The following is a 27,837-nucleotide window of genomic DNA, read 5'->3' as shown; positions in this document are numbered from 1 at the left end:
CTAATGTCTTCGGCGAACATTGCCGTGCCGCTTTACGGTCCTGGTGGACATCGCCCTTCTCTCAACATTCTGACCACATCCACCGGACGACCCCGAGTGTGCGATCGGGCGCTCTTGGGGTTGATGAGATTATATCTTAGAACACTACGGCAGACAGGATAATCTTGGCCGATTTTCGTCGATGAGAGTGTGTTCTCACAAGGACCCTTTTCCTTCGCCTTATTCTTCTCCATTTATTTCTTTATTTCTATCTCGTAATGTCTCCTGCGTCTCTATGTCGCGTATTTCCTCATCTGTCTCTATGCCGCTCTGACAACGTTGCCCCTAGCAACCGATAGCCGTGGATGCCATCATGGCGGACGGGCTCAAACCCCTCCCCAAAAATCACGTGACTCCTCATTCTTTGAAGTTTCTGTCGGGCAGCCGTCCGACAGCTGTGAACCTGCAATGCTGACACCTATTGGTGATTTACTGGTACTACTGCCTTAACAATGACGCTGGCAATGGATAAGATAAGGATAATTTAATAGCATTTAATAGAGCCGTGTAATAACGTATGAATAATAAAAATTAAAAAATTGTCTGATAGACACAACACATGACTTATTTTGGCATACAAATAACCAACTTGTAACCAAAGACTACGCTATGTAAAATGTGAATTAACTTTTATTAGTAACTTTGGTAAGTTTCAGATTTCAATTTATGAATAACATCGATGGAGGGGGGCCCAAAAAATACAGTCTGCCTAGTGTAGTCCATTTATTTAATCCGGCTCTGCTCACGACAATGGCAATCCAATAGATCACACCTGAGGGGTATTCCATCAAAGTCGCTAACGAAATTGGCGCTTAGTTGATTAAGCCCGGTTAGAACTAGTGCCAACTTCCACTTGAGGCTTAAGCCGTTCCATCAACGCAGTTCAGCCGCGCCTTGCTCAGGTTAGTTCAAGCCAGGCTCACGTTATCCTGGATTACGCGCGTTCACGAGATATGTAACCAGCCCATAACCGTGAATGTCGAATCATGGATCAAATGTCCGAAAAGGACCGAGCGGGATCTTTTCCAGCGGCGAACAGAAGCTGCAGCTATTTAGCGGAGATTCCCTTAAGTCACGTTCATGGAACGCAACTCTAGCTGAAAGAAGCCCGGCTAAGCGAAATAAGCCCGGCTTTAGGCTTAGCTTGGTTGATGGAATAGGCCCTACCCCTCCGCCGGAGAGGAAGGGAGCTTAAAGTGTATATGTGAATATTCATTTCCCTATAATAAACTAAAGAAGGTTATGTCATTTGTGACGTTATTTTGAGGGTTATTTTTTTCCACGACAAGCACACATAATCGGTGTTTATCCTTAGAGATAGTTCACATGCCACTGAGACTGTCCTTCTCATTCATTTGTGAATGCAATTTGGTCAAACATAATGTGGGCGTGCATTTAACACAGGCCTTACTTTGTGTATCTCATTTATTTGACAGGAACAAAATGGAAATAATAAACTCCCTTCATAATAACATGTTAACAGTTATATGTAATTATTAGGTCCACTGCGATTGGACGGCATATATTGACAACATGAATGATCATTACCACATGTTCCACTCATGTCTGTTATTATTTAACTTACAGGTATGGCTGGATCGGTCTGTTTGCTTGGCTTTTGTAAACACAACAAACTTGTTAACCATGGCTGGTACCACTACCACTTCACACTTTACACTTACACTTTGCACTACACTTTACTACACCTCATTACTCATTATTACTTATTACCACTGTCTTAGGCTTATTATTACTTACTTTGTTTTATTATTATTATTATTTAATATTATGATCTATGCTGCTACTTATTTTTACGTATTCTTTACATTTTTTATTTTTACTTATCTTTATTTACTTTATCTTGTATTGTTGCTGCTATGTGTCTGTTGAGGAACCAAGCGTAATTTTACTCTTGTGTACTTGTACAATAAGATGTAATTTTCTGATTCTGATTCAGTCGACACTTCTCCTTACCTCTAGATGTCACCGATGGGTGTTTAGATTGGGTTTTAACGCTGTTTAAGCTCATGAAGAAGACACACTCTCCTCCCACCAAAATGGCACTGTCCGGGGCAAGTCTTTGCTGTCGTTCGTCTCTTCAAAGAATTTGTCTATTTCAACACAACTGGAAATCGACCGGGAATTATTTTCCTAACACATATCTTCAGTCAAGGTGAACATATGTCAGATATTCATTATTTGACCATTGTGTGTCTTGTTGTGGCACGCGTGTGTTAATAATGTGCTGATATCCCACCCCACATCCCAAATCACCATTTATTTTAATGACATTCTCCTTTTCTAATGATCCAGGTTGTCCCCGTGTAGACAGTACAAAGCCTCGGACTCCAGCCAAGGCATAGGGCGACATGTGTCGTCAAGACTGCAGGTGGCAAATGTCAAGTATGAGAATTTCCTCAAAAGGAAATTTCCGAGATTTTACAAACTCTATCGCACTTTTAAGGAAGGTAAAACTACGCCTGATCTGTATTGACAATGTGAATAAGTGTCTGACCTGTATTATGCATGCATACATTATAAAACCTCCACTATTGGGTTAACCAACTGCGTGGTTGTAATTTATGTTCTTCATAAAATGTGACCTGTTAGGATTTAAACTACTCTTCCAAGATGGCAAGGAAGTGAGCAGAATCCAAGCCAGACTGGTCACAGGGAAGGTGACATGGGAGGACTTGCCATACCGAGAAATGGAGACGCTAAGGCAGGTAGGTCAGAAGCACTGGTGCAAGAGGAATTTTCTGATGTTATTTGTGGTGGTGTAATGTACACCACCATGCATTGCAACATCAATGTTATGATTGCAATATTATCATTTGATTTTGAGTAAATAAGAGTAAATATAGATGTGGGGATCAATTCTACTTGTAAGTGCCTTTTGCTAAAAGTATTCCACTCCCTTCATCTGAAAGTTACTGGGTCTGATCCCTCGTTTGTACAGACTCCATGTTGGCATTCTGGAACAAGAGGCCTAATCCCCCACCTGATCTTTGATCACATCCGAATCACTCCCTTCAATGCTGTAGTATTCCACTGCTATATTGTTTATGTTCATTGATTTGCTTGTAGGTCAGATAACAAAGTAATCCTAATCATTAGTTAAAAATGTAATGGTTTTACATTTGACATTACAGCTCTTTGTGAGTTAATGAAGTGTTACAATAGAAGTTGGTGACTGCCGTTTTACAAGCATACGAAGGTGTAGTCAGAAGTCTTCAGCCTTATGGTCGCCACTGACATCCGACTCTCTCTCACAGTTCCGCAGAGACCTGATTAAAGCCATTCCACTTGTGGTGATATCCATCCCTCCATTCGCCAATTACCTGGTTTTCGTCCTGATGTAAGTTTGCGCCTGTCTTTGTGTTGCAGTAGGGCTGTTCCTCAAGAAGGGGAACACTCAATGTAACTTTAGGCACTGTGCAATATCTTTTTTAGTACATTTTCTCCCAATGTAAATGTATGTCATAGATTTGTTTGTCCTTCAATCTAACAATCATTACTATTTCTATACGGTTGGCACCACCACCACCACCACCGTCTTGTCCATCTAACAAAGCATGTTTTCCTCCTCCCCCACTAGGTACTATTTCCCTCGCCAGCTCCTGGTACGCCATTTCTGGACCCCGCAGCAGCAGTTGGAGTTCCGTGGCTTCTACCACGGCCAGAGAGCGGCGCACGCCGGGGCCGTGCTCCAGGGCATCCAGGACACAAGCTACCAGGTCAAAGACGGACGCCTCCAGAGTCGCCTGAAGGACCTCTGCACTCAAGTAGGTCAATGTAAACGAAGATCTCATGATACGGATGTAGTTCTAGTGATGGTCGCCCCTTGGCATGATCTGTTACACTCTTGAAATGATGGTATGTAGTTTGATGAGACTGGTTCCTGGTTATAATCAGAAAACACATATGGTGTGTTCCAGGTGCAGACAGGAGCGCACCCCAAAGTGGCTGACATCCACGGGGTGCGGGCGGTGTTCTCCGGACCCCCTCTGGGTATGAAGAGGATGAACGTAGAGCACATGGTCAGTACAGCTGGTAGCAGTCCTCACTCCGCACTCTTAAAGGAGAACTTCGGGGCTTTTCAACCACAACCGTTTTCCGATCTTTTGGGAGTAAGGGTAGTTACTACTGCAGAAAAACATTTTTATAAGTAGTACAGTATTGAGTGATAACACTGCAGCTGTAATCCACTACAATGGGCTGCTTGCAATATAATCCTTTTGGGCAACAGTGCCCTATCAATGTACGTCCTGCTAAAGGGCGGGTTTTTGCCACTGACAGGCTCAGATTGTAAAATCCATATACAATATGGAAAGGATCCCTACACAGTAATGCAAAGTTTCTTTGCATTTCTTCATCAGTGTAGTGACCACAGACCTCTCTCTTTGCCTCTGTGGCCAACCAGAGACACATCTGCCCCCTGCTCTTCCTGACACCCCGCCTCCCAGGCTTCCTGATTGGTAGACGGCTCAACAGTCATGCTCTGGAATTGCTCTTGTTGGACCGCGCCCTAAGACGCCTTGGACCTCATCAGCTGAGTGACTCTGAACTCAAACAGGTCAGGACATTAAATCAATGACTGGGCATCTTTGAATGGTCACAGGAATGCACAACCCTTCCCATGGAGCAGTATAGAGCAGTGTTTTGTTACGGTAGTGAAACTGAAAGAGTTCTTGCATTCTTTGTCATGGTGTCGAGTTAAGCCTTTTATCCCCCCCCTGTCACCCCGTCCCTCGTCTCCTCAGGCCTGTTATGTCAGGGGACTCAACTCGGACAATCTCGATGCCAACCAGTGTCGTGAGTGGCTGTCCCAATGGCTACAGGTCACGGCTCCTTTAAACGGTATCTATTTTCTTTACTCCTCACACAACCAATGTAAAGTGTCTGTACTGTTGTCAATGTCTCACGTCCTCCTTCCTGCCCGGCTTTCTGTTTTCCTACCATAGGCAGCGAGGGCTCTCTGCTTCTTCACAGCATGGTTTTACTCTCTGCCAACTACCCACGACGCTTCGGTGGCCAATGAGAAGACTGGGAGCAGACTTTTCCATTGAACAGTCTTGTGCCAAAAAGGGCAGCAGGCATGGTTTCTACATTATAAAAACAAAACATGCTTTACAAACATGAAAATGTTCAAAGAGAGGATCCATTGTCTTTTGCATCCATATCCCGAACTCCAGGGATTGTGATGTTTAAAGTCAAATATTTAAAGTGGATTCAAGTGATGGGTGGTTGCAGTTCTCAATAATTCAGGGCATGTTTTGGTATCTACGGCTTTATCTCCGAACCAGTCATGGCTCATACCTCAACTTAAATTGATTCTCACGTCAGACAGAAGTAACCATAGACCAACACAAAACATGTTGCCCTGCTCTGTGTATATAACTAGCATGTTTGGTTTGAAGTGTTGCATTGCATTTCTGTTAGTTTTAATTTATTTATTATTCCTTTGTTTACCATGCCTTTCATGTTCTACTGCACATCTTTCACTATAAGGTTAAAATGTATAGAACATGGGCTTAAGGTTTAAAAATACAATCTAAAGTTATTGACTATCGTCCAAATGATTAAGGACATGCAATGTGGTCATCATTTGTGGAATCGACTCCTAGATGTTTCCGCTGTAGTACATCACAGATAAACCCACGTGGCTTCCCTTTGGGCGTAGCGCAATAATACTCCGTCTTACAGCAAGAGTTGTGATGGCACTTTTTCAATGGCCTTGTTTACTTGATGTGTCTTTGCATGATAGGCTTTGCAGTGAATCTATTTCTGTTGAGCAGAATATACTTTCACTGAAAAATACCACAACCTGGTTTAAACTCATGTTCTTTTGGCCATATTTTTTTTAAGGACAAAGAACTGCACTACATGCTTTGTGGTGCAGTTCAAGAGCTTTGTCACTCGTCAATTGTGAAATAGGAAATTACTTATTTCCTTGTGTAATACCAGGAAGCCTAACACCACAATTCATTTAAAGTACATTTTCTCAAAGATTATGTTGTATTGCTTAAAATAAAAAATACATGAAGATATTCCTATATCTACATATACTATATCTTGTTTTGTTTGATTCTGAAGTGATATGTTTTGCTAAGATTTGAAAGAAAAAAGAAAAAGTGTCTCCTGAATAAACTGAGACAAAGGATTTTTTTTTAAATGTGTTATATTGTTCAATCATAACAACCAGAATAGTATTATTGGAGTGGAACACAAAATACAAGAAGAACTTCTTAGTTTTGAGAATTATGTCCCTAAATATGTATGGTGCTGTGGCTATTGTAGATTTTTAATGATATGATATAATCAATTACAGCTCATAAAAAGTAAACATTGTTCTATATAAGGCATCAGCGCTATGGAAATGTGAGGGGTAAATAATCTAAGGCAAAGCTGTCCACGGTGAAAAGGTGACCTGAACAGATACCTACTGCTCAGGCTAAGGCAAAATCACATGACTTCATAGCCACTGCGGATACCCTTCATCAGCATGCAGGAAAACACAATGCCCATGATCTGCAACAAGCACAAACAACCCCACAACATGTTTTAGGTACTGCACTCAATGATAAGCAGTATAATACATGCAAATAAAGCTAGTGTATGCTTTTTAAGGTCTTTTGTTAAAATTCTCTTTCATCCGACAGCGATCAATAAATTGAATGCTAAATCGAGACAGTCATGAAGAAATGATTGGAGGGCTTCCAATCTGATAACTACCCGTCTACCTGCACTCTCTCTGCCTGTGTGCTCATTGCACATGACCAGAGTCTTCTATGAGGCTAGGCAGACCTGTTGCTAAACTTGCAAGCTACTCATGTGTTTTGGGGATGTTTCAATTATAATACATGAATTGAAAATACATACCTGTATTATAGCAATAACGACAGCAGCAATAATAATCCACATCAGATTCTTCATCAGTGAATCTTCGACCGCAGTGTGGCAGCCCTAGTTAAGTGAAGCAAAACAGTTTAAACCTGTTGAACATTTATTTAGTTAAATTCCTATATTGCTTAGAGTGTCAAATATTTACTTATATTAACTTATTAACTTAAAATACAGATTTCACTCTACAGCACCGACCAGAGATTTTATGTGCACCCGACAGTTTTGAGGATTAATATTTATATATATATAAGCATGTGAACCCCTCCCCCCCCCCCCGCCCCACACACACACACACACACGCCCAATCCAAGAGAAACTCATCCATCTTACTCCACAATAGACTCATGTAAACACACAGCCTGGCTTCTCAGGAATAATATCAGCCATCAACTGAACCCTTATTTATTTTCTGTTCATTTCATTTAAAATGTCTAGCACTAGAAACAAATACCTATTTTCTTAATGCAAGTATACATAGTAGTATGGTTTATAGTTCTTCATCATACAGCGTAAAATATTAAAATCATTACAGATTCATTAGATGGACAGTATCATGAGAAGCAGAGACCTGTGTTACAATGAGTCTAATGTGAAGTTTGAGGTTGGATGGGCTTCTGTTGGATGGGGGGTTTGTTACACGGCAAACATGTTTCTAAATTTTGAAGCACTAAAACTTTTTGGGTTTAAGTGCACACAATAGCATGGGAAGGTGGGAAGAGGACCCCCAAAGTGTCATAAAGTCAAATCCCCATTAACCTTGAACACAAATAAAATATCAAACTATATTATTGAGTTCCATTAAAAGTATTAAAACCCAAAACTAAATGTGGGTGATTACCTGCATGTGTATTTTGTCAGCATCACTGAGGGCCCCGACCCCACAGCCCTTAGTGATGTTCACACAGCAGGAGTCAGGGACCGTCTTTCGATCAGCCCCAAAGTTGATCCAGTCGGACGAGCTGTTGGCGCCGCAGCACTTCAACTAAGAACATGTGGATGACCATATAAACACGTCAAAACGACAATAAATAAAGTGTTAAAAACGTGAAAATGTATATTGCTTGTTGAGTTTCTATGGTTAGTTGACAATAAAAGATACATGATGCATTCGACTGATATCCGCAATGATAGTTCTACGGCTGAGGAAACTGTTCCGGCCAACGTTTTCGACCAGAAAGTTTCAACCCTCAGCAGCAGCAGCACTGGTGACCTGATAACATCAAGTATTTATTTTATCTGCGACCTCATAGCGTCTCTAAATTCAGCTTGTGCACACAAGGGTCAGGGGGTAATAGATGGGCTTGGTTCCTAAGATCTCAACCTTGTGTATATAATACCCGCTGAAGTCCCCATTGTGTACCCAAGACCTGCAAAACAATTAAAATGTCATGACGTAAAAGTGAGCAACATATGTCCAATGTCAACATCAGGACCCACTTATACAATGTCTTAGCACAACAAGCAGCCGGATGTGGCTGTTGGATGAGGGTGTTGTTAGACTGGGTAAATACAGAGTGGCGTGCACTTGACTCACATCCTTCTGCATCTGATCCACAGTTTGTTTGATTTCATCCGTGGTGTTGTACTTTGCGATCAGTTGAGTGAGACTGTCCTGGACCTCTCCTTTAATCTACACGGCAGACGACATGCAAAGTGGAATGAGTTAAATGAGTCTTGAAACCACGTCACAGTAGGTCCCGCTGGACCGAAGTGGCACACTCACATGACCCCTGAAGATGTACCCGGCTATAGCCACTCCGATCTCAGTGAGGATGATCAGGAACAGGAGGACGGCAAACTGGGAGAATAACACAAAAACCCAACATGAGAGTCGTGTGTGCGTTTGATGAACAAACACCCGGTTTAGGAGGATGGTCGCCTACCGTGGTCACCATGCAGTAATTCTCCTTCCAGGCACCGCAACAACCACAGAAGGCAATGAAGAAGATGACGACGCCCACTACTATCAGAACTATAGGAACCGCTGAGGCTGTGGGGTCAGTGATGGACAGGGAGTTGTGCAAGGCCACCTGGACGAGGATCCCCACGACAATCAGCGCCAGACCACATATCTGAAGACAGACAAAAGAACACAGGGTGGATTAGGATACGGTTATGGTTGATATGAAACAAATATGAATGGTTGATGGTAACATACAGTATGCCATTTGGTGGACAATTTCATTTTTTTCATCAAACATCTTACAACACCCCATGTGCTGAGGTTTCTTAGTGTGAGTGGCTCCAATGGGAATCAGATCTCGTACTTGGGCAGGGTAATGCCGGGTAATGGGGTAATGCTCTATGGATAGGGCTTCACGTTTGGAGCGGTTCTTCTTTTCAGCTTAAAGCCACGTACATGAGGCGCATATTGAAAACGGCCATGAAGAGTATTTTAATTGTAAAAAGGAATTTAACCAGACGTTGTAGGCCTACAACTGTCTTTCTGCTAGGACAACACTGGCAAAAGTATCAAAAAATCATAATGTTGACATTATGCTTAAAATTATGATTCAAGTTTTGATAAATGTTGTTACCCTAAATCATTGTCAATTTGCATTTACTGCACATTTGAAGACATATATGCCTACACTGCTTCAGAGCATGTTTATTAAGGACGGTGGTTATTGTTGTGCAAACATATGATGTAGTACGAAGGAAGCAAGTGGAGTTACCCGATCCGTTCCCTAGCATGTTTTCCATCTACCTGCGAAGGCCTAATCCAGGGACGTGTGAGCAAAAGCACAGAAACCAATAGTGTCTCAACAAAAACATTTATTATCAGTGACCCACAAAATACACTTGTTTTGGTTTCTTTCCACATGAATTGAAAATAAATGTATAGTGTGTTTTATTGTGGCTTATGATTAAAATATCATTGAACAATTACACTAGCATTAATGTGTGAATTAAGTGAAACGTGTTGATCTCAACAAGTCACGTGACCAGGTTACACTTTGAAATATGGTCACGAGATTCACATTCCACCATGCACTGCCACCTCTCTATCCCTCATCCGGCTATAAGACAGGCACAGACACACACTCCATCCAGATGATGTATAAACCTAAATGAGATATAAAGTGGTATGTGAAGTCATGCTGTTATGACTGATCTATTTGCTAATCGCGTCCACGTCACTTCTGGTAACCCTAAAACACCACATCACGACCACATCATGAGTCTTCTCGTACGTCTACGGTTTCCTTCCTCCTGCGACAGTCATTGCAACCGCTTCAACAACTTCTCTAATATTATCACAGCCACACCATGTCCGGAATACGCAATATTTCTGAAAATAAATAAATAAATAAATAAAAAGCAAGAATTAACTGCTAGGCCTACTCACCCAAAAAATGAAGTTGAAGAAGAAGAGCAGGTACTTGACACATCGGATTCCCCCCTCTACACCCATGATGTCGAGGATCGCTTCTCCTGTAACACAGCAGATCAGTGCCCATATGTTTACAACTTTTATTCGAGTTCACCTTTTATTCGAGTCTCACCATCTGTTTCGTCACATTACCGCGGAAATAGGAAATGTAAAATATATCATAGTAGCTTAGTTTATTGAAAGATAATCGTTTAGTCTACAGGCATACGGCTTAGCATTGTACACACTGTATTTATCATTGAGCTGGACTCGAATTTTTTTTTTTTGACATAAAAGCAGCTTTTACGAATTTGTCGCGTTTTACTGCGTTTGTTTTTCCAGGACACGAACTATCAAATAACATGTAACATCATGTAAAATGAGGGTGAGGTGGCCCTCACCACTTCACCTAATCACAGTAGGAACAATAGTGTCTGAAAGAGGAACAAGGATCCACGCATTTACTTGCTTAGGCCTAATCTGTGGTGCGGATAAAAATAATATTTACGATACAAACCACCATGAAAGCCTGGAGGCATCCTTTTTTGTTAGTTTTTCAGGCTATGTCGACATATGGCTCAACTTCAACAAAAGCATTTAATACGATATAGGTCTGTATATCACTTATGTGTGTGCCTACCTTTTGATGAAAACTCCTGCTTGAAGGGTCGAATCGGAATAACGTTTCTACTGAAAACTAAGAACAACTTATCGGTTCAGTCAAGTCCCGCCCCCTCCACTACCGCGCTCTGGCCGTCGGCGTTGGGTTATGGTCTGGCTGCGCAGCCAGACAGGAGTGTTGAGCAACCAGAAGACGACGCTATTAGGCCTATGGTAATTAGTGTATAGGCGCTGGAACTGGATCTGAAGATCCACGTTTACCTCTATTCTGAAATAACCCCGTTGAATGTGATAGTGTCTTCATTTTCGATTATTCGTCCAAATATTCGCGTGTATCTGCCACGTTGATATTTGCCTCATATCGGTTATGTAAATCCACATTATTACAAAACATGCTGGATTTGCAAAGTCCCTGAAAGTACATTTTATCCAAATACTGTATGTGCAGAGGTGGTATGTGTTGGTGTTATGTGAGAGTTATGTGGTTATATGTAGGCCTTTGACACAACTAAACATGTGTGAGTGTTTCATTCATGAATACACAGGTTCGAGTAGCCTATACGCCTGTGTGCGCGTTTCCTATGTAGTTACTGTAACTAGATGCATAGTTTGAAATAAGGCCTAAATTGCACAGGGTGTTTAAAACTGTTCTGCCATTGCACAGCAGTCTAAAAAATGCTATAGTCTCTCTTTCTTTCTTTTTTAGTTAGTTAGTTAGTGTTAGTTAGTTAGTTAGTTAGTTAGTTAGTTAGTTAGTTAGTTAGTTAGTTAGTTTGTTTGTCTCTCTCTCTCTCTCTCTCTCTCTCTCTCTCTCTCTCTCTCTCTCTCTCTCTCTCTCTCTCTCAATTCACAAAAAAAAACCGTTGAAAAACAAACGTTTGCATTACCAAAGCAGGTGAAACCTTAGGAGGTCAAGATATAAAACGTTAAATACAATATATATATATATATATATATATATATATTTCAAATATTAGAATATTAAATACTTAATATATATAAAAAGTATAATGTGGAATACCATAAAAAAATCCAGAATAAACAGATACATTTAAGATACCCTGTACCTACACTGTATTTACAATGTGGAGGATACGTTCAATAATGCAATCATTGAACATCAACAAAGGTGTGCTAGTGGTTAAAGTCCAGTGGGATGAGTGTTTATGGGGAGTTGTCCTTCACTGGTCACACAGGTGACGAGTCATTTTTGGTGGATTCACGTATGTAGCCTATGTATGTACATATAAAACGTAATAGGTTAAGAGCCCATACAATATATTTTGATTTTATTCTCATTATTATTATTATTATTGACTGTTAATTACTACACTGGGTATTTATATAGTATTTACACTGTACAGACCCAGCATATATCTTTCTTATCTATCTATCTATCTATTTATTAAAACGATGCTACATTCTTGCTCACCAACATTCAAAACATAATTAAATATTTGCCACTCAAATGCATATGTTTAGGATAACTGTTCGAATGAATATAAAACCTGCTCCACCAGCTGTCACATTTCGGGTCGTGTTGTGATTGGGTAAGTTCTCTCTGCTAATACGGAAGGAGATGTAAGACGAGGGCGGGGCCAGGATACATCATGGCGGGACACATGAAAAAGACAAGCAGGGTCCTAGCATCAAGTACACCATTGTTGGTTTTCGTGATATTGGTATTTTCTTTTCCCACAAATCTATGCCTAGACGCAAGTAAGTTAAACGGTGTGCTACCATCAAAGAGAATAACACAATTGATCTCAAATCCAGCACGTTGTTGCATATGAAGGCACAGCTAACTTATTGGCTAACAAATGTGTGTGTACTTGAACTTAAAATGTGCTGTATCGAAACTCCGACTAAACGCAACTTTAATTTGCCAAGCTACTAACAGTACAATATTTATAACATACCTTGAAGCTTGCACACATCGTGTCCACGTCCGTCTTAGGTGCAAGACATCTTTGATTGTTTACAGACGTTGTGTTGTGTGTTCAGCGAACACACAATGCGATCATCAACATAATTTCCATTTTGTGGTTAACGTTCAGTACATGCTGAAGCCATTCAATAGATTATTCATGATGCTGAAATGACACTGAAAACCTTGTTCTCACCACAGGTTCCAAGCCGCATATAATCAGTATCCAGAATGGGAAAGAACTGGTTAAATCGGGGACTAACCACTTCTGCTACACCAATCAAAGGGTGCCTGACTGGAGGCAAACATGGACAAGCATTCAGGTACAGTTAGTAATGGTTAAAGGTGATTATATGTGGGTTTTTAAGGGATGAGTCAGTGATTTAAAGGTGAGTCTATTGTAAATACCTGTGATAAATGTTTACTGATCAGGTATTGTTGATATAGGTCCGTGTCTGGAGTTCAAAACAACTCAAGGTGACAGTGGCTGAAGATGAGGAGACGCTGCAGGAAATGGACCGCCTTAATTTCTGGGGCCTCGTACAGCGCTTCATCAGCGAGCAGTCCAACGACACCACGATTGCCATCAGTCTGTTCAGCAAGAAGACATGTTTCAAAATTGCCCCCTCTGAGGAGGCTGCTTCCTACACTGTGAAAGCAATTTGCAGTAAGTGGGAACATGGGGCCAAGATATTATCACTATCCATTTAATATCTATTACATACTATTTAAAACCTAATCCTATTCATTTGTAGTAGATGATAGACAAAATGGAATGAAACTAAATCTATACATTGTTCAAATGGGCTTGCAAGGTTGGACACACTGTAAAAACTCGAACAAAAAAAACAAACACATTCTTTATTAGTCTTGTCAAACATCATCTAGTTACCTGCTGACGCTGGTTTTGGAGCTGAAGTTGCGGCGTGTGCCTCCTCTGCAGGGTTTGACATCTATCTGTTCCTCGTGTTCCTCGCTGGACTGTTGCTGTTCTTCTTCGCAGACTCGCTCAGCAGGTACTGTTTTAAACCACTTGTCCATTGCATCTAAAGCCTGACTGCAGTGACTATGCAAAAGTTAAACTGTGAAAAAGGGCTTTAAAGGGTTTGAATTTGCCAGCCAAATGGGTTATAAGTATATACTGTATGTGATATTGCACTTCATAACACAAAGCAAAATTTGAGTCTTTTAGTTTCTAGTTTCATTTTCACTTTTTAGTTTCATATTTTTAGTTAGAACTAAATTTCGGCCAAAAATGTAGTTACAGTGGTGAGCCTTTGGACTCAAAATGCATAGGCTCCTCCTAAATGTTTCTTTTGTTGTTAGGAGTCAGATATTCTACTACTCCGCGGGCATGAGCACAGGCTTGATCGCATCCCTCGCCATTGTCATCTTTATATTGGCTCGGATTTTGCCAAGGGTAAGAGCAGTTCGTTTTTTTCTCTACTTAAATGTACCAAATTATCAGTCAACTCATCATGATTCTTTTCTTGTTCTCAACTTCTTCTTTTTGTTGCAGAAAAGTCCCTTCTATGTGCTGTTGGTTGGTGGCTGGTCCTTCTCGGTCTACGCGATCCAGCTCGTCTTCAGGAACCTCAAGCCAATTCTGCAAGAACACTGGCACCTGGCTTTTGGTACCTAGTTCAAGTTGTGTGTGTGTGTGTGTGTGTGTGTGTGTGTGTGTGTGTGTGTGTGTGAGAATGTTGACCAAAGATGGATGCATTGGGGGAGTACAGCAATTATTCAAATCATAAATTCAAACTGACCGTAGGCGCTCTCTCAAGTGAAATCATGACTTTCTTACCGCGTCCCTCTCCATCATTCAGGCTACATGACAGTCGTAGGATTCATCAGCTTTGCTGTGTGCTACCGCCACGGCCCCCTAGTGGAGGAGCGGAGCATTAACATTCTCACCTGGACACTGCAGCTGTTTGGACTGCTGCTTGTCTATGCTGGGATTCAGATCCAGCAGGTGGCGCTGGCCATCATCGTGTCAGCCTTCTGCGCCAAGAACATGGAGTACCCGGTGGTGTTCGTGCTGGCTGCGTGGCGGTGAGCGTTTCACTAATACACTCTAATACACACCTAGAGGTTCATCCCAGGTCTTATCCATCTCCATGATCTTAGATGGTTGGATTTGTTGTCGATCTCAGAAAGAGAGTGAAACATCTTAAAAACTATACAAAACCAACCACTTGTGGTATTGCTCTCTCTGCTGTTCTGATATAATAGTAACACAGATTTGTTGAACTCTGTTCAGTCCATTATAAAGGGGACCTCAAATCGCCTGATCTGCAACTGGAGATCAGGTGCTTCGTTTTTATATATGTCAAGGTTGATTCTCTTTATTTGTGTTGTTACTGTGTAATGCTGCTGCTACACTGCAATTTCCCAGCTTGGGATCAATAAAGTAAATCTCTCTCTCACTCACTCACTCACACACACAGTTCTGGTGTAAACTGACCCATCGGGGCTATAGGTTTGGTCATCACTGAGCTGGGTTTTATCAGTTTTTTTTTCTTTTGTAGTAAACTAGGACTTCCCCATCGCATCCGCTGGAAGCGTGAGCCCCGCCGCCTGCTGACGGAGGAGCAGTACCAGCGGCAGGGGGAGGAGGAGACGCAGAAGGCCCTGGAGGAGCTGCGGAGGTACTGCGCCAGTCCGGAGTGCAGCACCTGGAAGGCCGTGTCCAGGATCCAGTCCCCCAAAAGGTTTGAAGAACACCTGAGCGATTCTTTTTTTCACCTTCATGCTGGTTGTTGTGAGACCACGTCAATGATCTCCCCTTAAGATCCTCGTTAACGCCAGAAACATTTAGCAGCATACCAAGCATGCTGATCAGGACTATTGATCGATCGATTTGGTTTGATGGTAGCTTAGGAGGAGTTGTTAACCTTATTTTCCTTCATAGTCATATTTGACAAAGCACACCCGTTTTGCATTTTTGCAACGTCTTACTGGCGGAAACTATCTGTATTGAGAGGTATTTTAACACTGTAGTGGGATTCCCCAGAAGAACTAGGCCTACTTAGGCCAGAAAGTAGGATGGAATAGAAAATAGCTTCACATTACTAATGCATTATTTGGAACACTAGAGGGAGATGGAGCCTATGAATTGAAGCAGTGTTGTGCTCATTCACAATAGAGAACACTGCCTTCTTGGGTTATAGTTACTTTAGGAGGGCTCTGACCATTGGCGGCTGGTGATTACATTTGTGGGTGGGGCGCAGTCTTGGACAGGGGTCTGGGGTCCCCCAGAAATGTCGGCCACTGGATCCAATGGATGGCCACTACCTAAAGGAATTCTGATTCATAGCCTAAATCCTGACTTACACTGGACAAGCTTACACTGCATATACAGACCTACTCTAAGGCCATTCCACCAGCCATTGCTATTTGACCCATGGTTGTTATTCTGATATTGAGGCAAATTGTGATCACTGTCCTATAGCATCCATTCTTTGTGAGTCTCAAGGTCTATTTCAAATGCAGTTACAAATCTGGGACAGTTGCTTCATTTTGTTTATATGCAATAGGCCGAAAGAATAAATTAATATGTAACTTACTTGATCCTTTTAAGTATAACATTGCTTGGGGAGTCCAATTCCTCCACTGAAAATGGTGGAAAGTGCTTTTACAACTTTCTGCTAGTTAGCTATCTGTCTCTTCTCTGCAAGTAGTTGTGTTGCGCGAATGCTGCTGAGGGAGGTAGCCTATTTGATTGATTCGCTGAATTGTCCAATCATGTGATAAAAAAAGAAAGAAAAACAATGCCATTGGTCTGGGCGCACATTGTGACCTGAAGTTTAATTTTCATGCGCCAATGAAAAGCTGTCTCTGCTTGATAGACAGCAAAAAGTTTGCGAGCTCACATAGACCTCTGAAGAATAAGTCCCGCCTCCAAGGCTTCCTCGGTCAAATGTCTATGGGAAATAACATGGGGTTTATGAATGATCATACATAACAAACTCTGTAGGTGGAGAAGAAGTAAAAGCTGTGTCACGTTTTGAACTACATACATTTTCCATCTTGTTTCGACTGGCTTTTTGGATTGTCGGTGCCGTTAAAATAGCATTTATAATCGTTTACTACTTTAACGGCACTGACAATGTAGTTCAAAATGTGACGCAGCTTTTACTTCTTCTCCACCTACAGAGTTTGTTATGTACGATCATTCGTAAACCCCATATTATTTCCCATAGACAGAGGAACCGAGGGAACCGGAGCCTCGGAGGCGGGACTTATTCTTCAGAGGTCTATAGACTCCATGTTTACTGGCACCCCTGACTTGAAGGAGGGCTTTCTCTTGAATGACATAATGATAACAAGCCTAGCCCAAAGAATTGACGTTCCGACGCATTTAAATGGTTGCTGGCAGTGGCAAGTTCGGTCTATCACACAATTAAACGAGGATAAACGCCATGTATTTTTGTTGATTTATTTGGTATTTGTAATGGTTGATTCATAGTTGGCATATATTCAAGTGAACATTTCATGGAGGGGCAGCGCCCTCTATTGACCCACTGGCTCTGACTATACCTTTCTTTCATTCTAAGTTACAGTGGTAATTTATTGTAAATATCTCTTAACTTGATTTTGTATTATTTTTAGGTTCAAAGTGGCTTGTCACATAATCAGAAATGTTCTGCTATGTATGCATTTGAATATTGAAAAATAACCAACAGATATAAAAGTTACAATCAAACACTGCTAAAGATGGGGATGTATACCTTGTTTCTGATTGGCCATTGTATAGTTTTGTGTTTAGTAAAAAATAATAATTTAAAATCTTGTATAAAACTGAATGTTTGCTCAAAACCTTATGCTTTTGTTATTGTTTCATTGACCAACAGATTTGCAGATTTTGTAGAGGGCTTGTCTCACCTGAGACCAAATGAGGTGGCTGTCCATGCACAGGAATATGGGTTTGGAGGATCTTTCATGGAGGATGAGTTCTTTGACAGTGATGATGATGAAGAGGAGGAGGAGGATGAAGACGTGAGAACTTTTTCGAGAAGACATTGACAATGGGAAAGTATTGCACTGTAAAATATGAAAAAAAAGATGCCAGTTGGTATTGTTAATCTGTGGTCGGAAGAGGAGTTGAGTGTGTAGCTACATGGAGCACACCGACCTAGGACTGTGGTCCAGAGGGTGCTGTCGCATGAAGAGAACAGGCCCTCTCGGGTTCCAGTGGACCACCGATGACACAAGAATCTTATTTGTTTTAAAGTCCTACACAATATATGCCGAGCAAATTGTGTTCAAGTCACATCAGGCCTTCATTTTTTGTTTGAGGCAAATCTCGGGGTATTTTGTTTTAGTAATTTGAGAATGTAGCCTACTCTTGCGTCTGCCGACCTCATGAGTTTGTATCGGAGTGTGTGTGATTACTAGGTATTCTGTTGACTTCTTTAAAGGGGTATTAAGCACTGAAATGTGTGCATGGTTTAATTTTTGGCAAACATACCTTCAGTGAACTGTTTACAGCATCTAGGTTTATACATTGTTAAATGCTCTTTGCATTTACCGTAAAGCTGTTTTGAGGGAATATTTTATTTGGAACTTATGGACTGATGTTTGGATATGTAGTCCATGAAATGGTATTTCTTTTTTTATTCTGTGTCGCCAAATAATTAAAATTTAATATGAACCCAAGTATTTTGTTCAACAATCAAATGTTTCACTGTTGACAACTTTTCTAGTTTTTGATTGCTATTATGAAACTATCTGCTTAGTAGGTAAATGGTATTATTTTTATGGGGTACACATAAGTCAATTATTTACTAGAAAATATGTATTACTCCAGACCCTGGGCAGAATAATGGTTATTCGCACATTTTTATTCGATTGATTTTTAGAATGGTCAATTCACTTATTTTCTGTTCTAGATTATCCTGCCTCTTTGTTGACCCTAGAGCCGTCACTCTAAATGGGAAGATTCTTTTTTTTAATCCTTACAAATTATTGGAGATTCCATATCGGTCATAAATATATGGTGTTCACATATCTTAAATATGATCATGTGGTGTGCTGTGTTCAGTCAAATGCATGAACCCTTTTGTCAGCAGCATTATCCTGGCAGACAGTGAAACTAAAAAGTGGAAGCAGAACCTGGGAAAAACAAGTGGACGACCTAATTCCCACCCCGGGTTAAATGTCAGTCACTAGGTAGATCAATTGATTTGAAAGGGATTACCATGTGGTCCTCTAGTTTCACTATGTCCGCGTGGGCATTCTCAAACTTCCTCATACCTTTACTACCGGCAGCACTTTGTATAGTTTAACACACACACGCCCTCAAACAAATTGTTGCAAATGTTTACAACCTGTGTGTTGTAAATATGAGCCCCTATTTATTGCTCAACTCGCTTCAATCGTGTGAGATTGGAATGCACAGCAGTTGTTTTCCCGTGGGTTACTTTTTCCCCAAACACACGTCACCGCTGAGACCACTGAGTGAAGGCGGACACTGGCTAAACTAACGGAAGGAGGGGGAATCCCTTTGGATTCAGCAGAATATGAAACACATTGCGGTGGCTACCACCATGCAAAGTGCTTGGAGTTCCCCACAGAAAATTAAACCGACTCTCACTCGGGCAAAATGGCATAACTGATAAGAAATGTCAAATATTGACAATTAATGCTGCATGAAATGCGGGACAACATAATAAAAATGTACTTGATTATGGTCATCACTGCATGCATTGTTCAGACGCTTTTTTTTTTTTAAGTAAGCACTAAGTACTGTAAGTAAGCATAAGTACTACAGGCAATCAGCCATTTTCCCTGTCACAATAGTGTATATATATATATATATATATATATATATATATATAGCACATAACTACACCACTGCAACAAAATCACATGCATAAATCATTTTGAGACACTTTGAAATGATAACCGCGATGCTGCCTTTAAAGTGTAGCTTTATTGATCCTAAAAAAGAATCTGTAACAAACAGTTTTTAAAGAGATGCAACCGGTCGGTCTCTACAAGAAGAAACATTTGCCGCCACATCACCGGAGAGAGACGGATATTCCAATGTCTGACAGCTTCCAATCTTAGATAGGGAATGCTCATAGAAAATAAAAAGTTCACCTAGATCATCATAAACCTTCAGCTCAGAACAGCAGTGTGTTTTTCCCCCCATATTTGTTAAGCAGCAGGAAAACTGTCCATTCTTAAGATGTTTCACCATCCCAGCGTCTGGACAGCGAACGCCCCGTCTGTCCATCGCGACCTACCAGGCCCACGGGACAACGAGCGCCTCAGTATTTGTTGATCCCAAAAATCCGTACTCCATGGAACTGGGGGAGCTTGGGGAGGAGGACACTGAGCAGGGAGCTGGTGTTCACCAGGAAATGAGTGGCATCATATTTTGTGTAGAAACTGGCAAGGATATACCTGCAGTGAGTGGAGAGGTGAACAGTTAGCAGCAATTGTTGACCTCACAATGACCTTATGATTACGAGGGTTAGTGTCCTGGTGAGAGTCCCACCCCGGGTTAAATGTCAGTCACTAGGTAGATCAATTGATTTGAAAGGGATTACCATGTGGTCCTCTAGTTTCACTATGTCCGCGTGGGCATTCTCAAACTTCCTCATACCTTTACTACTGGCAGCACTTTGTATAGTTTAACACACACACGCCCTCAAACAAATTGTTGCAAATGTTTAAAACCTGTGTGTTGTAAAGATGAGCCCCTATTTATTGCTCAACTCACTTCAATCGTGTGAGATTAGAATGCACAGCAGTTGTTTTCCCATGGGAAAGAGTGAGAGTCAGAAGTAGAGGTAGAGACTTTTTTAGGGGGCTGAAACCATTGTCGATTTCTCCTTTTGGAGAAGGGATATCCTGTTTGATTTTATCTTCTCACACTGTGTGAAATGAATCACACTCTTGAGTATTGAAAAATGTCATACAAATTTGACTTAATTTGCATCCCCTGCATTTGGGGCAATGTGTAATGTGTAGTAGGGCTGTACGGTATGGACTAAAATTGATATCACGGTATGTTCATTTTTTTCATCTTTAAGGGGGTCTCTATCTCATAAAAAAGTTGGTGCACCGCGCACATAGCCTTACCACCGGTATTCGGAACCTTTTCTTTAAGTTCTACTTTAACATTTTGCGTGTTTCCCGAAACGTTCTTTGCTACGAATCTCTTTCGTACGTCGTTCGTTGGTATGGTTGGTCTGAAGCGCTCGTAGAACCTTCTTAGCTCTACCATAGTGATGTTTCAGCTCCTGCAGTCTCCGCCACTGTAGAGTAACCTTTAGAAATCCCTGTTGCGCATGTTCATTTCAAGTTCGTAGCCAATATCCTTAATTCAAACGGCATGTTTGAATTAAGGATATTGTCTCGGCTGTTCTTTATTTTGGGCCATGGGTACAGCAGGCAAGGTCAGCTCGACTCGCTTCCAATAATTTCAAAAACCCGCAACTTCAAAAAATTATTTTATTTATTTTACAATTTAAAAATGAACAAAACTGTCTTCTAAATTAAGGAATTGATATTGGGAAACGAATAAACCATTATAAGCAACGAGTTAACTTAATAAGCGATCGAAATACTTTTTGCAACCACCGCCTCTTTCCCTTGACATTTCGTTTTCACCTTAAATATGCGACAGATGTAATTAAGGCAACCTGGGGCCTCATGTACTAAGACTTGAGTGGATTTCTGACTAAAACTTTGCGGACGCCAAAATCTGGAAAGGTGCTGCGCACAAAAAAAATCTGGATGTATCAATCCTTGCGTAAGCGCGATTTCACGCAGATTCTCTTTGTACATCCAAATTAACGTGAAATTGAGCGCACATGCACGAGCCCGTCTCTCCACCCAGTCTCCTCCCTCATGTAATATGCTAATTCATATAAATAGGCCTGCAGTAGTGCACTCGTTAGGAGAAAGGAGAAAATTGAAAAAGGAAGAAAAAATTACTTTAGTGAATGTGAGGTGAAGGTGCTGATTTCGGAGGTAGAGGCCAGAAATAAGATGTTGTTTGGCTCTCTTTCCTCCAGAATCAGCACCAAAAGCAAAAAACTGGCGTGGGAAAATGTTGCCAATTTGGTCAATGAGGTTGGGGCGGAAAGCCGAACTGTGGCTGACATAAAAAAAAAGTGGTCGGACATCAAGGTGGACGTAAAAAGAAAGGTGTCTGCCCACCGGAGAAGCGTGGGTCAGACGGGCAGCGGGGCCGGAGTCGGGGAGCTTGCCCTATTTGAGCGTGGGGTGGCAGCTGTGATTTGGGATCGGCTCCTTTTTGGCCAAAAAAATCATAATAGTAGCGGAACACCCGTTCATTTCGAATGCGACCATCTTCTAACAAGACCAACACTGCCATTGTCAACCTATCGATTATTGCCACATTTTGCGCATGCTTTTATATTCTCATTTATTTGGATGCATGCTGATGATAGGTTGTTCCCATACACCCATGGTGTCAATAACATGTACATAATTCGAAATCGAACGACTGGTTCACTGATGGATTGATTTTAAGTAACAATGGCTTGTTCTTACTCCATGCAACATCAAATAATAATATTGCAGTCAAGAATCTGACGACAAATGCGTGAAGAGAGATCCATTAGCCCAGATGTCATGCGTGGTCCTGAAATATGTAACGTTTAATAAACAAATCATCACTGAAAATAATATTGCTGGGGCTTCCTTTTAATTTCCTTTTAACTCCAATAGTGACAATATAGTTTTATGGGTCTGTTTACGTTTAACAATAACGCATGATTGAAGTGCATTTAAGATCACACATCCCGACGTTCAAATCCACTTTGAACTAGCCTCATATTGCAATATTACTTCATGACTCGTGATCGAGTAGGCCTAATGTTGTTGTGCTGCCTCTATGTGCCGCCAACTGACAAAATGCAGCAGAAATGTGCGTAAGTCAGGCATTTAGTTTGCATGGAGAACCGCACTTTCTCACGTCAAGGCGGTCTTTGTACATCCGAACGTTTGCTTGAGAAGTGGCTTACGCAGCTTTTTTGTGTGTAAGCAAGCTTTGTACATGAGGCCCCTGGTCTCACAGGAATCCTTGAAATGAGTCAGTCTACGTCCCGTTTACAAAAAATAATGCCCATAAAAGGTTTGAATATTAAGGACTGCCTAATATTCGTTTGAATATTATAAATTGTTTTAATATTTGAATAACGACGTTCGGAGTCATAGCCCTAGTCCATACACAGGTAAACAATGCATGCGGAAGCAATGTCTGAGATGCAGAGACAGCTTTACGCTACCAGCGTCTGTCTCGTACGGTGTGGAATGAGAGCTTGTGAAGGGACTCGTGCTTGTTGCGCGCCTGCGTGCTTGCGCAATAGCAGACTGTCTGAGAAGGCAGTATCGCTGTCAAATCTGTCCCTGGGAAAAGTAACGCCAAATTGAAAAAGGAACTACATTTCGTTAGTCGCTAGTATTTTCCCATATATACCATATTTTCATTAGTCTACTGGTCACACCGGTGTCACAGTATCTTCTAAATCCATACCGTAGCACAAATTCACACCGGTGTACTTTCTATACCGTTTATACCGTACACCCCTAATGTGTAGCCTTAAGATTATTCTGCAAATTAATCATAAATAGGTTAGAACCTGCAACTGATGTTAATTATTACCACCGAGCAGAGCAGGAGCCGAGTCTGGCTAAAACACAACCTTTTTCATTCAGGCCTTGGCTGCGCTACGTGGGCTAAATTACAACCAACGTTTCCCTGTTTATTTCCAAACAAATGTGTGGGGGGGGAATCGATTTTCACTTCTCACTTCATTAAACTACCTCAGCACAGAATGATAATGGTATTGGTCTTAGGCAACAACAAAAGCATACTTACAAAACGATGGGTGAGATAGTGAGGAACTTTCGAGAAGACGTGAACTGGATGCCGTAGTCCATCTGTTCCCAGTGTGTCAGCAGACGAGCTTTACCTTGGTCTGGGGTCTCAAAGGGAGTGCCCTTTACCGTGTGTAGGAACAAGTACATTACCTGTGGAGTAGAGACATACACTCTTAAACCATTGTTCAGTATTTGGACAATGTTCACATATTTGGAAACATTGTCGAGTGTTTACGGGAAACCCCTGTTGGAGGCCGACCCATAGACGGTGAGGGAGGAATGCACTCAGGCAATTCATCAAGGGCGTACAGAAATAAGAATGCAGTGACTTTGCACCGCATGAAGAGAACCAACAGAACAGTTTGTCCCTTAAAGTTCTGGAATGATTTAGGGGCCAGTCAGGCAAGTTTGCAGCAGATTCAGACCACGCTATAATAACGTGTGACTGAGTGCCTGGAATACCCTCATCTTTCCCTCTCAGCATGGTCTAGATTTGATTAAACATGTTTGGTTGTATTGTGGCTATTGCTGTGTGGTTAAATGAGTCGAGGAGCAGGCGCTATCAGAATGGACCCATTTCAGTCCTTAAAAAGGTGCACTGCTTAATCGTTTACAAAACACATCACGTTGTGAAGCGGTCCTCACCAGGTTGTGGATGACGTTGGTGAGGGTCCAGACCAGCGGCACGGTGATGAAGGGGATGCTGAGCAGCACCACGTGCAGCACCACGGTCAGCAGCAGGTAGCTCAGCCAGATGCCCCTGCTGTTCATCACCCGCGTGTTGGGGTTGACCTCGCTGTGAGCTACGCCCACGTTCATCTGGAACCATTCAAATAGACACAGTTACAAGGAAGCACTCCGGCCCTACGTATGAACATTTATTGACTGAGTCAGGACCATAAATGCAGGAGCAGATGCACGTACACACACACGTGTACACACTCCTTTGTCCTTGTAATGTATTGTCTGTGCCAGATGCCTGGCTGTTGGCGCATGGCTGCCAGGGCTCACCCCGTGGGGCGGGGTCTGGGTATGGGAGCTAAACACGTAGCGGCCCGGGCCCCTCGCTGTCGGGGTGGGTGTAGGTGAGCGGTGGCGAGCGGCTGGGTGTTTGGGGTTTGTGTTGTTATGTGATGTGCTGTTTTGTGATGTTCTTTATGTTTATGAACACATGCATACAGTGCGCTGCTCATGTAATGAGGTCATGAATCTGTGAAATGTTGATCTTGATACCTGCTGCATGACTGTGTAACTCACACTATGTAGTTCTTTTAAAAATGATATTTGGAGTATCTTTTAAAAAAAGGCCTGACCAGGGACTGGGGTTGCTAATTAGCCAACTGGCTAGAAACCTTCTGTGCAACACATCTACACACATTGTTATGGCTGTGATAATTATGTATGTAATAATGTGCGCTGCATTGTCCCTGATAAATAAACAATAAACAACAAAAAATGTAGAGTATTTAAAAAACATTTATTATAGTAGAAGAAAACACCTGAACCTAACATAAGAAATTCAATTAGCAGGAACAATGCATGAACAACCTTAATTTGAGTGAAATTTGTTTTTAAACAAATAAAAAGGAACCCGCTTTAATATCGGAGCTTGATCTGTAGTGGGAGATTCCTATCAAATCATGTTGAGACCACAGGTGGTTATTACTGTTTATCAGTAAGGAATGGGAGTAGAATACAGTATAACTTATATAACTTGTTATATTTTGCTATATAGATTAAGGTGGTTGGTGTCCTTCTCCTGCCTCATAAGCAGAGCTTGAACGACAGGAATGCTGTGTTTTTCTAGAATAAGGCCCCGAGCTCCGCCCGACTTAATCGCAATGTATGACAAAACATGCGCTGACGTTACGACTCACAAGACTGACATCACCATTGTTGTAACGCACTTTAACGATTATAGCCAAAGAAACTGGCGCACATTACATTTACAATTTAATCACGTTTATAATTTGACAATGTTAGTGGATAGCCTAAAAGTTTAGAAACTTGTACATTTTCTAAGCAGACGTTCTTAAACCAGCTAAGTTAGCTGCAATGTTTGTTGCCATTCGCCCTGTTGACATGATACCATTAAATTGCAAAAATATGCCAATAGACTCAATTATTTTCAAGGAACATAAATTCGTCCGAAAATAATATCTTCGACGACACGAACAATTATATTAAACACTTTGTAAGTATACAGAGAGAACTCACCTTCCTGTTGGAGCGCACCAGGAAATGACTTAGTGTTCGACCACGCCCACTTCGGTGTCATCACAAAATGCTCAAATGCTAATTCTGAAGCCATACTATGACGTCTCACCGGGTCTATAATACTTTTTATCTCTACTGGTTTTGTACAGCAATAACAATAATAATGATCATAATAACTCCTTATGATGATGAGGATGATTAATAATTAATAATATATATTAATAATTATTAATATTATTTGTCTTTATTATTAGTTATTGTATGGTACTTTGTGTCCGTAATTTAATGGATGACCAAAACAATGATTTATTCATATAATTACATCATCTCTATTGAACAGGTGAATCATATTTACACTGGTGAGAACAGGATTACCCTGAACACACCTGTTGACTGTGTATGTGTGGGTGTATGTGTGGGTGGGTGAGTGCGTGTGCACGTGTGTGTGTGTGTGTGTGTGTGTGTGTGTGTGTCTGTGTGTGTGTGTGTCTGTGTGTGTGTGTGTGTGTGTGTGTGTGTGTGTGTGTGTGTGTGTGTGTCTGTGTGTGTGTGTGTGTGTGTGTGTGTGTGTGGGGTACGCAGAACAGAACAGCTTCCTTGTTGTGGTCACCTGGTTATATGTTCATTTCCCTTCAAGTTCCCTTTATAAGCATGAACATACGGCCGTGCTATAATAGAAACCTTGATATTGGATGATGTAATACAACCTCTAGATTCTTCCCAGTGTGAGGAATGTTTTGTGAAAAGCACGTCTTCCTTATAACTTTGAAAAGTTGTTGATGTTGGAAGTTCACTCATGTTCTTCAATCACTTCTGCCTTCGCTTTCTGACAATTCAATCAGTGGCCTCACACTTCTTTTAAGAATTTTTTCGATGACATCACATATAATGCTGACAATCATTTTATTAATCAGAAAAGGTTATCCAGTTACATTCAGTAATTATAGTCAATCAAGCCAATAAATAACGTGGACATTATGACATTAAATAAATAGTCATACACAAAATAATAATCTGCAATATATGAATAGGTATATTTCATAGAAAATACAATTCAAACCAAATAACATTTCATATGCATGAAACGTACTTTGATTAAAACACTGTGAGTATATACTGCGTCATCCTGAGATGACTGCTTAAGCAACACACGTTTCTAACTTGACCAATGTGATCATTTAAGAATACCGAAGAATCTCCTCCTCCACTGTCTGGCGGCCAGTAACACTGAGCTGATCGTTGGGCTGCTGTCTGGGTCTACATGCACTGAGCACCAGAGCCTGGGCTGTGCTTGGCCGGGTCCCCCAGGGCGAAGACACGGGCGCTGAGGATGGAGAAGGAGAAGAGACGCTCCATGATGTAGTGGCACAAGGTGGCGTCCTGCCACATGTCCGCATCCCTGTGGGGCTCAGTGGGGCCGCTGAACTGTAGAAATAAGACAACACAATCTGTTAAACCCTGTTTTGTTATGCATGATTCATGTTTGTTTTCTGCTCATTATGTTAAATAGATCAGGAAACTGATGTTACATCCCATGCATTATATATAATACGCCCTGTAAGATAGGAATGATAGTCACATTTACAGTATATATAGTATGATATCTACCTCGGTGGGAGGTAATTCTCCTGTGGCACTCGCACAGTTCCTCATGTCTGTGTAGAACTTGTCCAGCGTGTGTTTTATCCGTCTGATGAAGGTGGAACAGACTTTCAGTTTGCCAACCTGCTCCACCTCAGACCGGTAACTCCTCAGCACTGCAGACATCTTCATGAGGCAGGGCTAGAAAACCATTGGGAAATATAAATATTACATTATGATGATGGTGAAGATGACGATGATGATGGTGATTAATATTATTAATTGAATATCCCATTTTATAACCCATGTG

At 41.3% G+C, this 27,837-nt stretch overlaps 4 protein-coding genes across 4 annotated transcripts; 2 read left to right on the top strand and 2 right to left on the bottom strand.

The window, feature by feature from the left end:
- Nucleotides 1–2,066: 2,066 nt before the first annotated feature.
- Nucleotides 2,067–6,084, top strand: letmd1 (LETM1 domain containing 1; the record flags this gene model as incomplete). Its single annotated transcript, XM_084479250.1, has 9 exons — nt 2,067–2,212; nt 2,353–2,507; nt 2,650–2,765; nt 3,315–3,397; nt 3,638–3,824; nt 3,978–4,079; nt 4,463–4,615; nt 4,803–4,899; nt 5,004–6,084. The coding sequence occupies 9 exons, from the start codon at nt 2,067–2,069 to the stop codon at nt 5,078–5,080; spliced, it is 1,116 nt and encodes a 371-aa protein (XP_084335376.1). The 3' UTR covers nt 5,081–6,084.
- Nucleotides 6,085–6,178: 94 nt separating this feature from the next.
- cd63 (CD63 molecule) lies at nt 6,179–11,098 on the bottom strand. Its single transcript, XM_084480228.1, has 8 exons — nt 10,959–11,098; nt 10,295–10,380; nt 8,829–9,017; nt 8,669–8,743; nt 8,480–8,575; nt 7,784–7,927; nt 6,922–7,005; nt 6,179–6,570 (listed from the first exon to the last, which is right to left on the bottom strand). The coding sequence occupies exons 2-8, from the start codon at nt 10,358–10,360 to the stop codon at nt 6,505–6,507; spliced, it is 720 nt and encodes a 239-aa protein (XP_084336354.1). The 5' UTR covers nt 10,361–10,380; nt 10,959–11,098; the 3' UTR covers nt 6,179–6,504.
- A 1,445-nt stretch (nt 11,099–12,543) lies between these two features.
- Nucleotides 12,544–18,514, top strand: nemp1 (nuclear envelope integral membrane protein 1). Its single transcript, XM_084479215.1, has 9 exons — nt 12,544–12,658; nt 13,068–13,189; nt 13,314–13,533; nt 13,810–13,882; nt 14,193–14,286; nt 14,386–14,500; nt 14,693–14,918; nt 15,395–15,577; nt 17,720–18,514. The coding sequence occupies exons 1-9, from the start codon at nt 12,550–12,552 to the stop codon at nt 17,889–17,891; spliced, it is 1,314 nt and encodes a 437-aa protein (XP_084335341.1). The 5' UTR covers nt 12,544–12,549; the 3' UTR covers nt 17,892–18,514.
- Nucleotides 18,515–19,781: 1,267 nt separating this feature from the next.
- Nucleotides 19,782–25,971, bottom strand: ormdl2 (ORMDL sphingolipid biosynthesis regulator 2). Its single transcript, XM_084480379.1, has 4 exons — nt 25,947–25,971; nt 24,375–24,548; nt 23,728–23,879; nt 19,782–20,276 (listed from the first exon to the last, which is right to left on the bottom strand). Exons 2-4 carry the CDS (start codon nt 24,546–24,548, stop codon nt 20,141–20,143), a joined length of 462 nt encoding a protein of 153 aa, XP_084336505.1. The 5' UTR covers nt 25,947–25,971; the 3' UTR covers nt 19,782–20,140.
- Between the last annotated feature and the right edge of the window lie 1,866 nt (nt 25,972–27,837).

Source organism: Micromesistius poutassou (genome assembly GCF_964030765.1).
Source record: "Micromesistius poutassou genome assembly, chromosome: 15".
Lineage (NCBI taxonomy): Eukaryota > Metazoa > Chordata > Actinopteri > Gadiformes > Gadidae > Micromesistius > Micromesistius poutassou.
Note: the sequence above shows the minus strand (reverse complement) of the source record. Positions and strands in the feature narration are given on the sequence as shown.